Source organism: Pelodiscus sinensis, chromosome 9 (assembly GCF_052426305.1).
Source record: "Pelodiscus sinensis isolate ZL-2025 chromosome 9, ASM5242630v1, whole genome shotgun sequence".
Lineage (NCBI taxonomy): Eukaryota > Metazoa > Chordata > Testudines > Trionychidae > Pelodiscus > Pelodiscus sinensis.
The window spans coordinates 61,725,459-61,741,075 of NC_143060.1; the positions used below are offsets into that span (position 1 = coordinate 61,725,459).

Genomic DNA, 15,617 nt, shown 5'->3' on the forward strand with positions numbered 1-15,617 from the left:
ATTCCAAAATGATTATTTCGGTCGTGTGGACACGCCGGTGCTGCTATTACTCCCCAGAGTAATTCGAGCTAATTACTTTCCAGTGCTTCCTGGGACTCTAAGTCCGAGGCAGGATGTCTACATTAACGGAGCCTGCCTCAGACTAATTTCGAGCCTTCCCCGGAGTGTGGACACGCTAGTTCGAATTTGTTAAATCGGGAGTTAAGTCGAATTTACTAATTTCGAAATAGTTTCCTAGTGTTGACTTGGCCAAAGGGAAGCATCTTAACCCAGAACAACAAGGTGGGGTGGATACATTGTTGGCACAACAGTTGTTCTGGATCATTTAACAGAAATGAAGATAAGCTCAAGCAACTTTAATACGTGGGCCAGCATTAACTACAAAATTCAATTGACCTAAGGTCCCATAGGCGACTACTAGGGAGAGACATAAGGGGAGCACCCACCACTTGACTGCCCCCCCCCCCATGATTTTTCCTCGCACCACCCCTGGCCCTAGGAGGTTGCTGGCCCGGAATAACCTCCCCCCTTCCCCTCTTTTTGTCCCTGCCCTGGCCCCCATCTACCTCTGGGATTCTTTCCCCAGCCCTGTCTAGGCGTCCCTGCCTCGTGCCTCAGTTTCCCCACCTGCAAAGTGGGGGGTATAACACTCACACCTGGCTACTCTCGGCCAGCTTTCATTCAGGAACATCTGCAAGCAGGTGTCAGTCCTGGATGGAAGGGGCCCTGGCAAGGCCGAGCGGCTTGATCCGGTGTGGATCCGGATTCTCAGACACGCAGCCTGGGAGAGGGACTGGCTCTTCGGCCCCGGCTGGAGGGAGTCTCAGTCCCCCCCCCCCCCCCCCACGGGAGCTGCGGAGGCGGGGAGGGGGCCGGGTTGGGCTCCCTTTGTCTGCCTCCCGGGGCGGCGGGCGGCTCGTGTCAATCAGGCCCCGGCCGGGCGGCGGGCGCCCCGCCACCAAACAGGTTGGAAAGTCATTAATTACCCAGCCATGCAGGGCTGCGCTCCGCCGCCTGCCGCTGCCTCCGGGCTGCCGCCGCCTTGTTCCCACGGAGCCCGAGCGCAGGATGGCCGCCCGCCGCCTGGCCCCGCTGCTGCTGCCGCTGCTGCTCGCCTCCGCCCCGGGCGCTAAGGTAAGGGGCGGGCGGGCTGGGTGCCAGCGCGGGGGGCGCTCACCCCCGAGCTCCAGCGGGATCCCCTCCGCCGCGCGGCCCCAGCCACACTGCCCGGCTGCACGCGGCTTGCCTGGCCCTCAGGATCACCCCCCGTCGCCCACCAGATCAGCTCTTTTCCTGCCTTGTCTCTCCCCCCCCCCCACCGCAAGCTGCCCAGGAGAGGGCAAGAGCCTGGTGGAAACAGAGGTCCAGCAGCCAGCTGCTTGCTAAACCTCCTAGGGGGTCCAGCCAGTTCTGAAGCAGTAGGCGCTGTAGCGAATTAGCCCCGTTATTCTGAAAATATAAATACTACAGTGGCTACTGCTATAGCCAACCAGCCCCACTTACCCAGCCACATGGCTAGCGGCCAGCCTGTGGGACACTAGGGGCCTAGGAGTTTTGCAAACTCACATGGGGAGCAAGAAGGCAACTCCCGTTCCCTCTGCTAGCTCCCCAGGTTTAACTCAGCAGTGGCTAGAGACCAGGTGTGGAGGCCTGGTGGGCACTGGGCATCTCTGATTCTGCTGGACCTGACAACAGGATGGGAACCAGGGCTAAATTCCTAGAAATGCCTTTGGGGAAATGAAGGGCAGGCTGGGATACCCAGGGGCTGCCCCCATGAGTAAGGCAAGTGAAATTGGACCCTGGATCTGGAAGCTAGATTGCAGTGCCATGACTGTAAGCGTGAACCCAGCCAAACCCATATGGTGCCTATGTTTACAAACCCTGTAAAGGCTTTCTTGGATTAGCGCTCATGCTCAGATTGCTTCAGTTTCACGCACATGCCAACGGAAAGGCTTGAACGTCTTCTGGGTGGATCAATGGGATATGTCTGTTGTGAACTGGATTTTTCCTAACCCTGTTTCAAGGCAGGTTGGGAAACAGATTGTGCTCTGCTTGCCCTAGAATTCCCTCCGGGCACATCTACGCTAGGAAATTATTTCAAAATAACCAAATTCAAATTAATAATAACTCCCGAAATAACTATTTCAAAGTAAGCTTATTCCCTGAGGAAAGCAGGAGTACAGATGTCAAAAATGGGCTTGGTAGTGTGAATGCTCTGCTTACTATTTTGAAATAAGGGGGGTTATTTCGAAATAACTCCCTTGTGTGCACCAGGGCTCTGTGGATTGGCTCTCTCTGGCTATGTCTACACTGCAGTTCTTTTTCAGAAAAAGGTACGCAAATTGCGAACCGCAATTTGCATTCCTTTTTCCAATTCTTTTTTCGGAAGAGGCTTTTCCGACATTTGGCCCGACTACATGGGGCCAAAAGTGGGAAAAACCACCTTTTTCGGAAGAGCCCTTATTCCTCGTAAAATGAGGAATACAAGGCTTCCGAAAGAACACACCTGCTTTTTCAGAAACGGATTAAAAAAAACGGATGCGTTCCCTGGACACGGCAGAGTTTTTCCGGAATCCCTCCGGTATCCGGAAAAGCTCTGTAGTGTAGACATAGCCTCTCTCTGTTCTGGCTCTGGAAAGGAGTGGTGGATGAGAAATGGCATCTTTCCACAGTGCAGGAGCATAGGTCAACACCAGCTGAATTCTGTAGGAACAGGGCTTTTCCCCCTAAGAAGTGCATAAAACTGGTCAAGAATTAGCCCGTAAGCATACAGGGGAATAAGTATCCTCACCTGCCAAATTATGGACCCCTTCCTTTAAAGCTGGAGTATTGTGAAGGAATATAATGGTGTTATTCTTTTATTAGCCGCAGAGAAACCAGGCCCTTTGTACCACAAGTAACCAGTGCTCACTAGCCTACCGATGGCCATTCTGTCCTTCCCCTCGCCACTCCTTCCCCCTCCCCCAGTGTGCGTGCAGTAGGCTCCTGGCTTAGCTGGCCCCTTTCACCATTAACGGCTGCTGTGTGAGCATTAGAGCCCTCAAGCCATTCATTTTGTCCTTTATGGAGCACCCTCTGACCTAGCAGCCAGGCTCTTTTTAGAGCTCTGTCCCCTTTAATAACACTTGTTTCCTAGCGGCTGTAAAACCCTTCTGTGAAATCCTCTTATTATAGGGCACTCACTCAAAGGCCCGGCCTGTAGGAACCACCTCCGTTATTATCACCGGAGGAGGCAAAATCCTAACTTCAGTCATTCCATGGCACAGGGCCGCGACCTCCTCTTGGCTGTCGTGGGTCACCGAGCACAATGGGGCTCTGTGCTCAACTTCTCTGAAGCAACCCCATATCATTTCTTTACTACAGATGTTGATTCCATGCCCCCTTGCTCTGCCTGACTTCCATGGCCTTGTCTTCACTGCTAAAGAGAAGGTGTATTTATTACCTCAGGGTAAATAATATGCACGAGCTGTCCTGAGGTAAAAACACTGTGAAGATCAGTCCCATTAGTTTTACTATGAGGTCAACAAGACAAGGTCAACCCCAGGTGGCAGTATAGTGCTGAGCTTATCGAATTTACATCGTGGTACAATGAAAGTCCCTTGTCTTCATGGCAAGGGGTATGTCTACACTACAGCGTTATTCTGAAATATCTAATTTCGAAATAGTAATTTCGAAATATCTTATTTCGAAATAATGCGTCTACACACAAAATGCATTTTGAAATAGCTTTTTGCTATTTCGAAATAGCGTGTCCACACTAATTGGACACTGAATCACGTTTAAGGCCAGCCAGAACTGGTTCCAGCAGGTCATCAGGTCAGAAGTTACCTTGTGGCCAGCAGGGCACCCTGGGAAGGGCTGGAGGCCCCCTATTTCGAAATAAGCATCTACACAGTGATTTTCTCCAGAGGGCGTGTGACTTAGTTGCCACCAATTTTCAATTGTCCAAAAGTGAAATCCTGATGAACATACTCTTCCTCATAATTGAAGTTGCTTATGTAACTTATTTCGAAATATCCATTTCAAAATTGGCGCTATTCCTCATGGAATGAGGTTTACCAATTTCGAAATAAGCCCTCTGCTATTTCAAAATAGCAGTTGACTTGTGTAGATGCTAGGAAAGTTATTTCTAAATAACTTTGCTGTGGAGACATACCCAAGGTGTTTCCTTGGTGTTTTTACATTAGGATAACTCATGTATAATTAATTACCCTGAGGTAAGAAATGCACCAATATACATGAGCTATCCCCAAGGTAAAACACACTGGCTACGTCTACACTGGCATGATTTTCCGGAAATGCTTTTAACGGAAAAGTGTTCCGTTAAAAGCATTTTCAGAAAAGCGCGTCTAGATTGGCGTCCGTGGCCAATCTAGACGCGCTTTTCCACAAAAAAGCCTCGATCGTCATTTTTGCGATCGGGGCTTTTCTGCGGAAAACACTACTGTGCTGTCTACACTGGCCCTTTTCCGGAACAGTTTTCCGGAAAAAGACTTTTGCCTGAACGGGAGCAGCATAGTTTTTCCGGAAAAGCACTGATGATTTTACATTAGATCGTCAGTGCTTTTCCAGAAATTCAAGCGGCCAGTGTAGACAGCTGGCAAGTTTTTCCGGAAAAGCGGCTGATTTTCCGGAATAACTTGCCAGTGTAGACACAGCCACTGAAGACAAAACCCCTTCATTTTGCCATGTGGTAAATTGGGTGAGTTCACCACTAAAACACCACCGGGGGTTGACTTTGACTAGTTTACCTCACACTAAAACTGAAGTGGCTGATCTTCACAGTATTTTTTATCTCAGTCTAATTCATGCATATTAGTTTATTGCTCTCTCCCCCTTCCCCCAAACACTAAGGTTGGATTGGGCTGGGTTTATGAGCAGATTCCAACCATATCTGATTTTGAGCCCTCGTTTGTGCTGGTTGGGGGTTTGTTGAATGGTTTTATATACCATTTTTCTCCTTGAACATCTCGATTATCCATGGTCTCTCTCTCTCTCTCCATGTTCTTGTCCACATAGAACAATCATGGGTAGTCATTATGGGATTATTCTAGTGATATGGCTAAGCCATAATGGCACCCTTTGATGACTCTAGTAATGCTGCACTTTTAATCATCTATGGATGTCACCCTGAGTTATGGTTTCCCAGGTAAAAAAGTACTCCTTATTTAGCAGAGAAGAGAATGCCTGAGATGCTACATCAGAGCAGCTAAACGCCGTTGTACATGTGTAACCCACACACCTACGCTATGTCTACATTCGCAGCTTCTTGCGCGAGTAATATGCAAATGAGGCTAAGCATGGAATATCGCCGAGCCTCATTTGCATATGAGGCTCAGCGATATTCCACCCTTAGCCTCATTTGCATATTACTTGTGCAAGAAGCCGAGAGTGTAGACATAGCCCTGGTGTGGTTCACTGTCCCACATAGTGGCACTTAGACCACTTACAGTGAGAGATAAAAATGAGTGAACTCTACAGCCTAAGCTGAGCACAGGCTAGCTTAGAGGCTCCTACCCTGAGGTCCTAAGTTCTGTTCCACCTGTAGGAAGGTTACACGTGTACTTCCTAGTACAACCATCTTACTGTATTTGTATGGAGCAAAGATCTGTGGGGCAGGAACTCTCTCATTGCTCTGTGTTAGTACAGTACTTAGCACAGTGGGGTTGTAAACCAGGCTAGAGCTCCCAGGCGCTACGATAATAATAATAATAATACCAACAGCTCCCATTTCTTACCATGCACAAAATAGTCATTCTGGGGCTTATTCTGCATTTTTGTTGTACCTCAAATGCCCAGTGACTTGGTTGCACAACAGCTGTAGGTTCGGGCCTGATTTTCAGAACCCACCACTCCATTTGAAGCCAGTGGGACTTCCGTGTGTCAGGACGTCAGACGCCATGCCCATGTGAGGTATCTCTTCCCCCCTCCACGTGCACATCCAAGGTCACTATCCTATCCTTTCTCCCTACAAATCTCTAATTTTCCATACATTTCAATGTTGGCTAGCTGAGAATCCCTAGGATAAAAAATAGTTTTCTGCTTGGAGCAGAATACCCTAAGAGGTTGTGACTGAATATCATCCAAAGAAGTGGGACTGTTGTTGTAAATAAACACTATTTTAACTTTCCATGTCTGTAGGACATACATAAACATAACTTTGCAGTTCTTGTTCTGGGCTGTGGCTAGCCTGCTTTCTAATATACTTCTTATTTATACCTCATTACAGATCCAAATTCCCTGTTGATGCACACAATTCTGCTGTAGTATTGCCCCTGAGAGAACCTTGATCTCACAAAGTCATTATATTTCAGAGGAGTAGCCGAGTTAGCCTATACTGCAGCCTTTATCGGCAGAGACAATACTAATGAGCGCTTCATTTGCATTTCTCACGCTCTCATTTGCATAGTCTCTTCCTATCCGTTTTGCGGAAGAGGTTTTTGTGCAAAAAAACCACAGTGTAGACAGGGCCATTTTGCGGAAAAAAAACCAACCTTTTTCTGCAAAAACCCTTATTCCTCAAAAAAGCAGGTATACAGGATCTTGCGCAAAAGAGTTTTTTGCCCCAAAAACTGCCTACATTGTGGGTTTTTTGTGCAAAACCCTTTTCCACAAAATGGATTGGAAGAGACTATGCAAATAAGAGGGCAAGAAATGCTAATGAGCACTTTATTTGCATTGTCTCTGCCGACAAAGGCTACAGTATAGATGTAGCCTAACTGGAAAAATTTAAAAAACAGCAAATTGTCTAGCAGCATCTTAAAGATTAACAGAACATGTAGCTGGTATCATGAGCTTTAGTGGGTACAACCCACTTCTTCAGATGAATGGAGTATTAAAAGTCGAGTGCCAAAATAAATAGGGGAGGGGGGGGAGGAGAAGGAAAGGAAAAATAGTGAATTAGAGTGTTCATGTTACATGAAGCTGATGGAGAAGGTGCAAATTGCTCTTAAGTACCCATTGTTTGGTTGATTAAGTCATTAGGATGAGGAAGGTAGTATGCTAGCCAGCTAATGTCTTTATTCATACCTTTGTGATGGGTTCCAAACTTGTAAATGAACTTCAGTTCCAATGCTTCCCTGTGTGTTTGGCTTGTGGAAAGTCATCATGGTACAGTCTGTCCTACCACTCCTTGTCACTCACCCCCACCTTATTACAGGGAATTCCCTCTTGAATATCTTGTTTTGTTTTGTTTTAAACCAGATCCCTTTCACTTCCACCAGACTGTATCCAAAGTGGAATCTCATTTTAAACAGAATATTAACCCTACCTAAACTACCCACAGATGATATAAAGTTATACAGGTAGTCCCCGAGTTACGCGGATCCGACTTATGTCGGATCCGCAGTTACGAATGGGGATTTTCTCGCCCCGGAGGACTCGAGCGGTGGGACGCCTGGTCCCGCCGCCCACCTCCTCCGGGGCGAGAAAAGCTGCTCCCCGTCTCCCTGGTCTGCTGCGGGAGACAGCAGACCAGGGAGACGGGGAGCAAAGCGGTGCAGAACCCGGGGCCGGACCCGCGGCCGCTTCCAGATCAGCTGGAAGCGCCGCGGGTCGGGCCGGGTCCTGCGCGGCTTTGCTCAGCATCGCCCTGGTCAGGGCTGATCTGGAAGCGGCCACGGGTCCGGCCCCGGGTCCTCCGCCGCTTTGCTCAGCATCTCCCTGGTCTGCAGACCAGGGAGATGCTGAGCAAAGTGGCGCAGGACCCGGGCCGGACCCACGGCACTTCCAGCTGATCTGGAAGCGCCGCGGGTCCGGCCCCGGGTCCTCCGCCGCTTTGCTCAGCATCTCCCTGGTCTGCAGACCAGGGAGACGCTGAGCAAAGCGGCGGAGGACCCGGGCCGGACCCCGGCGCTGATCTGGAAGCGCCACGGTCGGGCCCGGGTCCTCCGCCGCTTTGCTCCACATCTCCCTGGTCTGCTGGGGGGGGGACGCAGCTAGTGCCCCCCCAGCAGACCAGGGAGATGTGGAACATAGCCCGGGGCCTGTGGTAGAGCAGGTGGGGCGCTGCCGGTTGGTCCCGCAGCACCGCTCCTTGGTGCTACTGGACCAACCCGGCAGCAGCCCAGCTGCTCAGCCCCAGGAATCCTGATTCAGCGGCTGCTGATCAGTTTCAGCAGTGGCTGAATCAGGACGCCTGGGGCAGAGCAGCTGGGGTGCTGCTGGGTTGGTCCAGTAGCGCCAAGGAGCGGCCGCGCTACTGGACCAACCCAGCAGCACCCGAGCTGCTCTACCCCAGGCGTCCCCAAGTTAGCCGCTGCTGAAACTGACCAGCGGCTGACTACAGGAAGCCCAAGGCAGAGTTGCTCTGCCCCAGGCTTCCTGGAATCAGCCGCTGATCAGTTTCAGCAGCAGCTGACTTGGGGACGCCTGGGGTTCTTAAGTTGAATCTGTATGTAAGTCAGAACTGGCGGTCAGTTTCAGCAGCGGCTGACGCCAGTTCCGACTTACATACAGATTCAACTTAAGAACAAACCTACAGTCCCTATCTTGTACGTAACCTGGGGACTGCCTGTACTGGAATGAAAAATAACTTTAGGTGAATGCCAGTTGGTTATAAAATATGGGAAGAGCCAGCTGTCTCACTTGCAGAATTTTGCAAGGCTTGGTAAAGTCTGTTGTCCCAGCTTTATTCAGATCATAAAATATTGAGGCACTAACAAGAACCAAACTCCCATAAAATATGTACGGGGCAAACATTGTCATTAGTTTCATGATAGTAGGACTAGATGCTATGGATACTAACTGCCATTCATGTTTTTACTGTGCACAGACCTTAACCTTCTATGAAATGATTCAGTGAGTAGAGTGTGTTGTGACATTGAGAAACTCTTTGTAGCGATCAAGTAGGCATTTGTCAGAGGAAGAACACACAGGCAATGGGAGGAGGTCTGCAAAAATACTTGACTCAAGTTGAACTTTTAAACAGTTACATATGGCAATATTCTGAAAAGCCTTTGACTGGCCTGAGTGGAGTTCCCCACATGGCTATTCCAATAACCCAGTGAGGATCAGTGTCACATTCATAACCTACATTTGTGAAGTTTTATCAGAGGGAAACTTCCCCCACCAAATTTTCCCTAATAAAAGGAACTAGAGAAGAACAGAAAAATGCCACCCTGGACCAGACCAGTGCTACATCTAGCTCCATAGCCTGTCTTCCAACAGTGACCAAAGCCAGGTGCTACAAAGGCAATGAACAGAACAAGCAAACATCCAGTGATTCATCTGTTATCAACTTCCAGCTTCTGGCAGCCAGAGACTCTCTGAACACTCAGAACATGGAGTTGCATCCCTGATCTTTTTGGGGACTAGTCCCTGGTGGCCATATCCTCCATGAACTTAGCTAATTCTCTTTTGAATCCCATTATAGTTTTGGCCTATACCACATCCCCTGGCAAGGAGTTCCACAGGTTGTGCACTGTATGTGCACTTCCTTTTATTTGCTTTAAACCTATTAATTTCATTAATTTCATTGGGTGATCCCTGGTTCTTATGTTATGTGAAGGGATAAATTATACTTCCTTATTCTCTTTCTCCACACCACTCACAATTTTATAGATTTTCTATCAAATCTCCTCTTAGTTATCTCTTTTCCACGCTGAAAAGTCCTAGTCTTTTAAATCCCTCCTTATATGGAAGCTGTTCCAGACTCATAATAATTTTGTTGCCCTTCTCTTATACTTTTTCCTATATATTTTTGAGATGGGTTGACCAGAACTGCATACATTATTCAAGGTGTGGATGTATCAGGGATTTATATAGAGGAATTATGATCTTTCCTGTCTAATTACCTGTCCCCTTTTTAATGATTTCTAACATTTTGTTAGCTTTTTTGACAGCCACTGCACATTGGGTGGACGTTTTCCGAAAACTGGCCACAGTGACTCCAAGTCTCTGCTCATCTGAGGAAGTGGGTTTTGCCCACAAAACCTCATGATACTATATATATTTTTTGTTAGTCTCTAAGGTGCTATAGGACTACTCATTTTTTAGAGTTACAGGCTAAGACGGATATCCCTCTGAGACTTTTAAGACATTGTATGACATTTCAGTTTGTGCTTTTCATGTTGCTTATTGTAAACTTAGGCAAATACCTAAATGAGTTGACATACTCCCGGAAAACCTCTGTGTACCCCCCTCCCCCTCCCGGAGTACCTGTGCCCTGGCTGAGAGCCACTGACCTAGGATGACCCCACAGGAAATAGTGGTAGAGAGCATCTGTGTGTGTGAGTATGGTCCATCTGTTTACTGACTTAATTCCTGCCCTTCTATTTCTGTTTCTAACAAGTCACTCAGAAATTGCATCTGACCACCATGTTTTCCCTTACCCAGAGCTATCCACACAGAGACATGCGTTCTTATGAATAACAGCCCTACATTTACTCCTCTAGCACTCCCCGCTGCGGTGCTCTTGCAGTCGCCCATGGTGGAATGGCTCTGGAGAGGCTGTTGCAGCAGAGCATAATTTAGAGCAGCTTCAGCCTTCGCCCAGATTGCAGAAATGCAAAAAGGGGGTTTAAAGCCATCTGGATCCCCGTCTCCAAGTTGTGCCGGGGTCTCTGCTGAATGTGGGTGTTTTTCTCCCAGATCTTCTAAGCCTTGGCTGAGCTCTGAGAATTCTAGAATGCCAAATTCACTCACCTGATCAGCAGTTCTTGGAGTCTGTCACTGCAGCCAGGGAGCATGGAGAAAAACGAACCCCAGAAGCAGATGTAATCTGGGACCTAGCCAACATCCCTCAATTTATTGTGTGGAAATTTGGAAGATGCCTAATGCCAGCATTGTAATTAAATTCAGGAATCGTGTCACAATTATTTAATGAAGTCTTATTTCTGTCAAAGCAAGAAAATTGGAAGCAGCTGCTCCATCTCTCAGTACCTGCAGCCCGACCATCACACTAGGAAGTCAGACAGAGTGGGGTAATAAACCCATAGCAAGAGAGAAAGATTATACTTGAAGGTCATCTGTAGGCAGGCGTAATCACTCACAAAATAACCACGTCTTTTTCTGATCGGACATCACCAACATTTGGTTTCACTTGCAAAAAATATCTTTACAGTGTCCTTACTAACATGGGTAAATATTTACAGGCACAAAATATCAGATCAGTTCAGATCAGTATGGCTCTCGGGTGTACCATGGCCTACAGAAAAATTAACCATTTATCAGATAGCAAATCCCTCCAATATAATTGTGGGAGAGAGCATGTGACCTCTCCTGAGTCTGAAGTAGAATAGTCAACACCATTCAAACATTTTAACCCAATATTAATGCTAATTATTTGTATTGCAGTAGTACCTACAAGCTCCAGAAAGAGGAAGTAAGAGGCAGTCTCTCTGCACCAGAGAACTTATCTAAAAAGACAAAACAGACAAAGGGTGGGAGGGGAAACTGAGGCACAAAGGCCACTCAGGAAGTTAATGGCAGTGCCAGGAACAAAATTCAGTTCTTCTGAGTACCAGTCCAGTGCCCTAAGCCAGTGGTCCCTAATGTGGTGCCCACAGGCGCCATGGCACCCGCCGGGGCATTTATATGCGCCTGCCGAGTGATCAGGGCCGGCCCTGCCCCGGGCGCGCAGCGCATGTGTGGTGCCGGCCCAGCCGCGGGGCGCATGGGCGGCCCTGCCCCCGGATGTGTGGTGCGTGTGCAGCCCCTCCCCGGGCGCCCAGCAGCCCCAAAAGGTTGGGGACCACTGCTCTAGTTTGTCCAGATCATTTTGAATTATGACCCTATCCTCCAAAGCACTTACAACCCTTCCCAGCTTGGTATCATCTGCAAACTTAATAAGCGTACTCTCTATGCCATCATCTAAATCATTGATGAAGATACTGAACAGAACCAGTCCCAAACCAGACCCCTGTGGAACCCCACTTGTTATGACCTTTCAGCATGATTGTGAACCGTTAATAACTACTCTCGGAGAATGGTTGTCCAACTAGTTATGCACCCACCTTATAATAGCCTCATCTAGGTTGCATTTCGCTAGTTTATTGATAAGAAGGTCTTGTGATACCATGTTAAATGCCCTACTAAAGTCTAGGTTTACAACAGCCACTGCTTCTCCTTTATCCACAAGACTCGTTAGCCTATCAAAGAAAGCTATCAGATTGGTTTGACATGATTTGTTCTTTACAAATCTATGCTGGCTATTACCTATCACCTTATTATCTTCCAGATGTTTGCAGATAAATTTGGTAATTCCCTGGCTTGTTCTTATTTCCCTTTTTATAGATAGCACACTGCACTTTGGTGCAAGGACCGTCCTTCACTATGTAGCTGTACAGCAGCTAGCACAATGCAGCTCTGTTCTATGTTGGGGGTCTCCAGGCAATACAAAAATAAAAATACAGGAAAACTGCAGAGTTATTAACACCAGAATTCAAAACAGACCAGTCAAGCACACACTTCAGTTGGAACAGAAAGTATGTAAGTAGGCAACAGCAGAGACCATAAAAACAAACAAATTAACAAACAATTTTTTTAAAAAACCCAACCTCAACCCAAGCCCCAAAAACAAACTACTAAACAATAAAGGGAAAGTTGTTAAAAAATGATTTGACAAGATAAGGAAACTGTTTCTGTGCTTGTTTCACTTAAGATCGCTAAAAGCCACATCTTTCTTCTGCACCATAAAGTTTTAAATCTGTATTAAATCAATGGTCAGCTGTTAACTTTTGAAAGAACCATCAATTTTTTTCGGAGTTCTGAACAAGCTCCGTTCCCAAGGTGTTCGTAACTCTGAGCTTCTACAGTCATTAATTAATTATTATCATGACTATTGGAATTCTCACTCTGGATAGTTGCAAATCTGAGCTTGACACCTAGACTATCCCAGTAGAGGATTTGTGTGCTATCCATGGTAAAAGGGGAGTGGGCAAGTAGAATTTGTGTTAGAAAATAATTGGTCTGAAAATATGGTTACTTAGGGATCCTTTTTGGCTTTCCTCTGAGGCTCTGAAAAGTGTTATGTTAATTGACCCATGTTAAAAGGCACTTAATAACTGGCACAAAAAGCTCATGGCCTCTCTCCTTTCTGACGAAGATTCAGTAGTAGATAGTCTAGCCAGGTCTCTCCCACCTTAGAACCAACCACTTTTATCAAACAGACTACAGCACATTGATTGTAATACTAAGAAAGAGCATACATCATTAAAGCTAAGCTACAGTTGACAACAATAGATGAACAAAATCCATTTGGTGATGAGTGACCCTGGATATTTTTATTCTTTGTTCATTTATTAGTTGGCAAATTTACTAATTGAAGAAGTGGGTTGTGCCCACGAAAGCTCATGATGCCATTTACATATTTTGTTAGTCTTTAAGGTGCTGCCAGACTATCTGTTGTTTTTTTAAGTTTTGTAATTCATAAAAGGCCTCAAAGTCACCCCAGCAGACTAACAAATTCCTATTAACAGGGCTACAGTCTTGAGTCCACTTCCCTGCACTTTCTCATTTCAATAAAACATCTTTTACCGAGACAAGAAGCTATGAATGTAATTTACCAACTGCCAATCCCATTCTGTTTACTATGCCCTCTGCCATTTCAATTGACGAAAACACGCTTTTTGACAGCGGGGCTTTCTTCACTGCAGAGCATTGCTTTACCCTGTGAAATAATAGCTACCGCCCACACTAGACGTGGCTGTATTTCAGTGGAGGGTGAAGTGTTTTTCTCTCTGGGCATGAGGGGGTTGTTCACATCTCAGTTTGTAAATTGCTCTGGGATTCTTTAAGCTGTTGGATGTGATAGGCACCCGCGATGTTGTTTCCTCAGCAGTAAGAGCAGGAAAACTCAGGAAAAACAGAACACACTCTTACCTGCTGGATGAAAGAAGGGGACAGCCGCCTGTTGCAAAATGGCTACTTCAGGGCTGCTGGTGCTCCATTTAAAGAGACAGCCCCAGAAAGACAGGCAGGGAAAGAGCCTGTAAGAGACCAATCCGGCACTGGGGAAAGTTAAGAAGGGTCAAGAAGGTGCTAAATTAATCCGCAGAATAAAGGTAAAGTGTTCACTGCCCTCCTCCCCATGTTAAATTCCAGCTGTGGGGTATCTGCTGTCATCCAGCACCTCGGATGATTGATAGGCAAAACCAGGGATAAACAGAATGCCACAGTCAGGCCACCAGCTGTCTGGGGAGTGTTAGACAGGGCAGGTAAAGGTAAGCAGCATTCAAACTGGCAGCCATAAGGGCCTGATCTCACCATGAGCATTGCGGGTGAACCCCATGCTTACCGACTGCATGGGGATGGCTGGCACACAGCTTGCTACAGGGCTTGATGCAGCCCTGCCAATGCAAGGGTGTGTTGCAGTGAGGGGCTATTCGCCCCGGTAGGAGGACAGGACAGGATGCAGCTCCCATGCTCCCTCAGAAGGTCTGGCGACCAGACAGGGCAGTGTAAGAGTCTGGCTTAAGTAGGACCTAGCTCCCGGTCCAGAGTCTGCCGAGGACAAAAGGAGGAAAATGAAGTCAAGTCAAGTCTCAGCCAATCACAGCTCTCCCTTCTCCCCAATGAATAGACAACAATATGAATCATCTCATATTGCTAAAAGACCCTAAGGATTTGGCTTCCATAGTACGTCTCCATCCCTCCGAATTCGGCAGCCTGTGCTTGGTTCCTCCTGTCTACCCAGCCCAACCCCGATGGGCCTGTAGAAAGACTCGTCCCAGCGCATGTGAGGAAGTTGAGCAGGGAATGGTATTTTCAAGAAGCTTGTGGTGGGAGCGAGGGGAGTTCAGCTGGAGAAGTCAGGTGAAATAACACGACAGTAATTTCCAGAGAAACAGCGCTGCTCGGTTAACATGCTGGCGTGTTTGTGCGACAGATCGTGAATTTATCATTTGCGGAGAGATATTAAAAATACCTTCGCCGCTCCGACATGCTGTGCGCACCATCGGCTGTGCCCACCGGACTAGCGCCATTGAATGGCGGATGCTGAACAGTACAGGAATGGGGACCCTACGGGCACTTTGCTGTGTCGATAGGCACTCAGCAAGGTGACTGTCCCGCCTCCGTGTTATGGGGAGTCCATTATTTGGTGAGCAGGGTCCTGCCAAAAGCTGATTGGAGTGAAGAAGCCAATGCCAAAATCTGGAGGCCTGTCTCTGATTGGGGCTGCTAAGAAGCCTTTGATCAGATAGCTACAGCCCCACGCTTGAAACTGGAGCCATAGGGTGGTTACATGGCGTATAATCAGCTCATCGAGTAGTCAATGGATTACTCAATTAGTCGATAAGGGGGGAAACTGCAGGGGTGCAGCGGGGTTGGCTCCCGCTCTGCCTTTTAAATGTATTAAGAGTCTGGCAGCAGAGGTGCAGCATCTGGGACTGGGTGCGAGCCGGGAGAGCTAATTCCCAGCTCACGCCTGGTCCCCCCGCTACACCCCTGCCTCCCCACAGAGACAGGGCTGCGGGAGGACCAGCTTTTAAGCCAGTTCCCCCCAGCACCGGGTCCTGCTCCCCCCTTGCTGCCTCTCTGATAGAGGTAGCGGGGGGAGGTGAATTACTATGCACTCGGAGTTGTGGGAGGCTGGCGTAATGCGCCATGTTAAAGCAGCGCTGTGCTCTGCTTTCAGTATCCTCCTCTGGGCCACGGGGAGCAGAGACTAGCCGGGG

The 15,617-nt window shown here is 47.7% G+C and overlaps 1 protein-coding gene across 6 annotated transcripts in view; it reads left to right on the forward strand.

The window, feature by feature from the left end:
- Positions 1–864: 864 nt before the first annotated feature.
- LOC102446845 (ADAMTS-like protein 2) overlaps positions 865–15,617 on the forward strand; it is a 38,201-nt gene continuing 23,448 nt past the window's right edge. For 3 of the 6 annotated variants that reach the window (XM_075936835.2, XM_075936834.2, XM_075936837.2), the window contains exon 1: positions 865–1,134. In XM_075936835.2, the coding sequence (XP_075792950.2) occupies positions 1,069–1,134 (66 nt within the window). In that variant the 5' untranslated portion in view covers positions 865–1,068. The remainder of the gene's footprint in view (positions 1,135–15,617) is intronic. The other 3 variants (XM_075936838.2, XM_075936830.2, XM_075936831.2) reach the window with 3 other exon arrangements.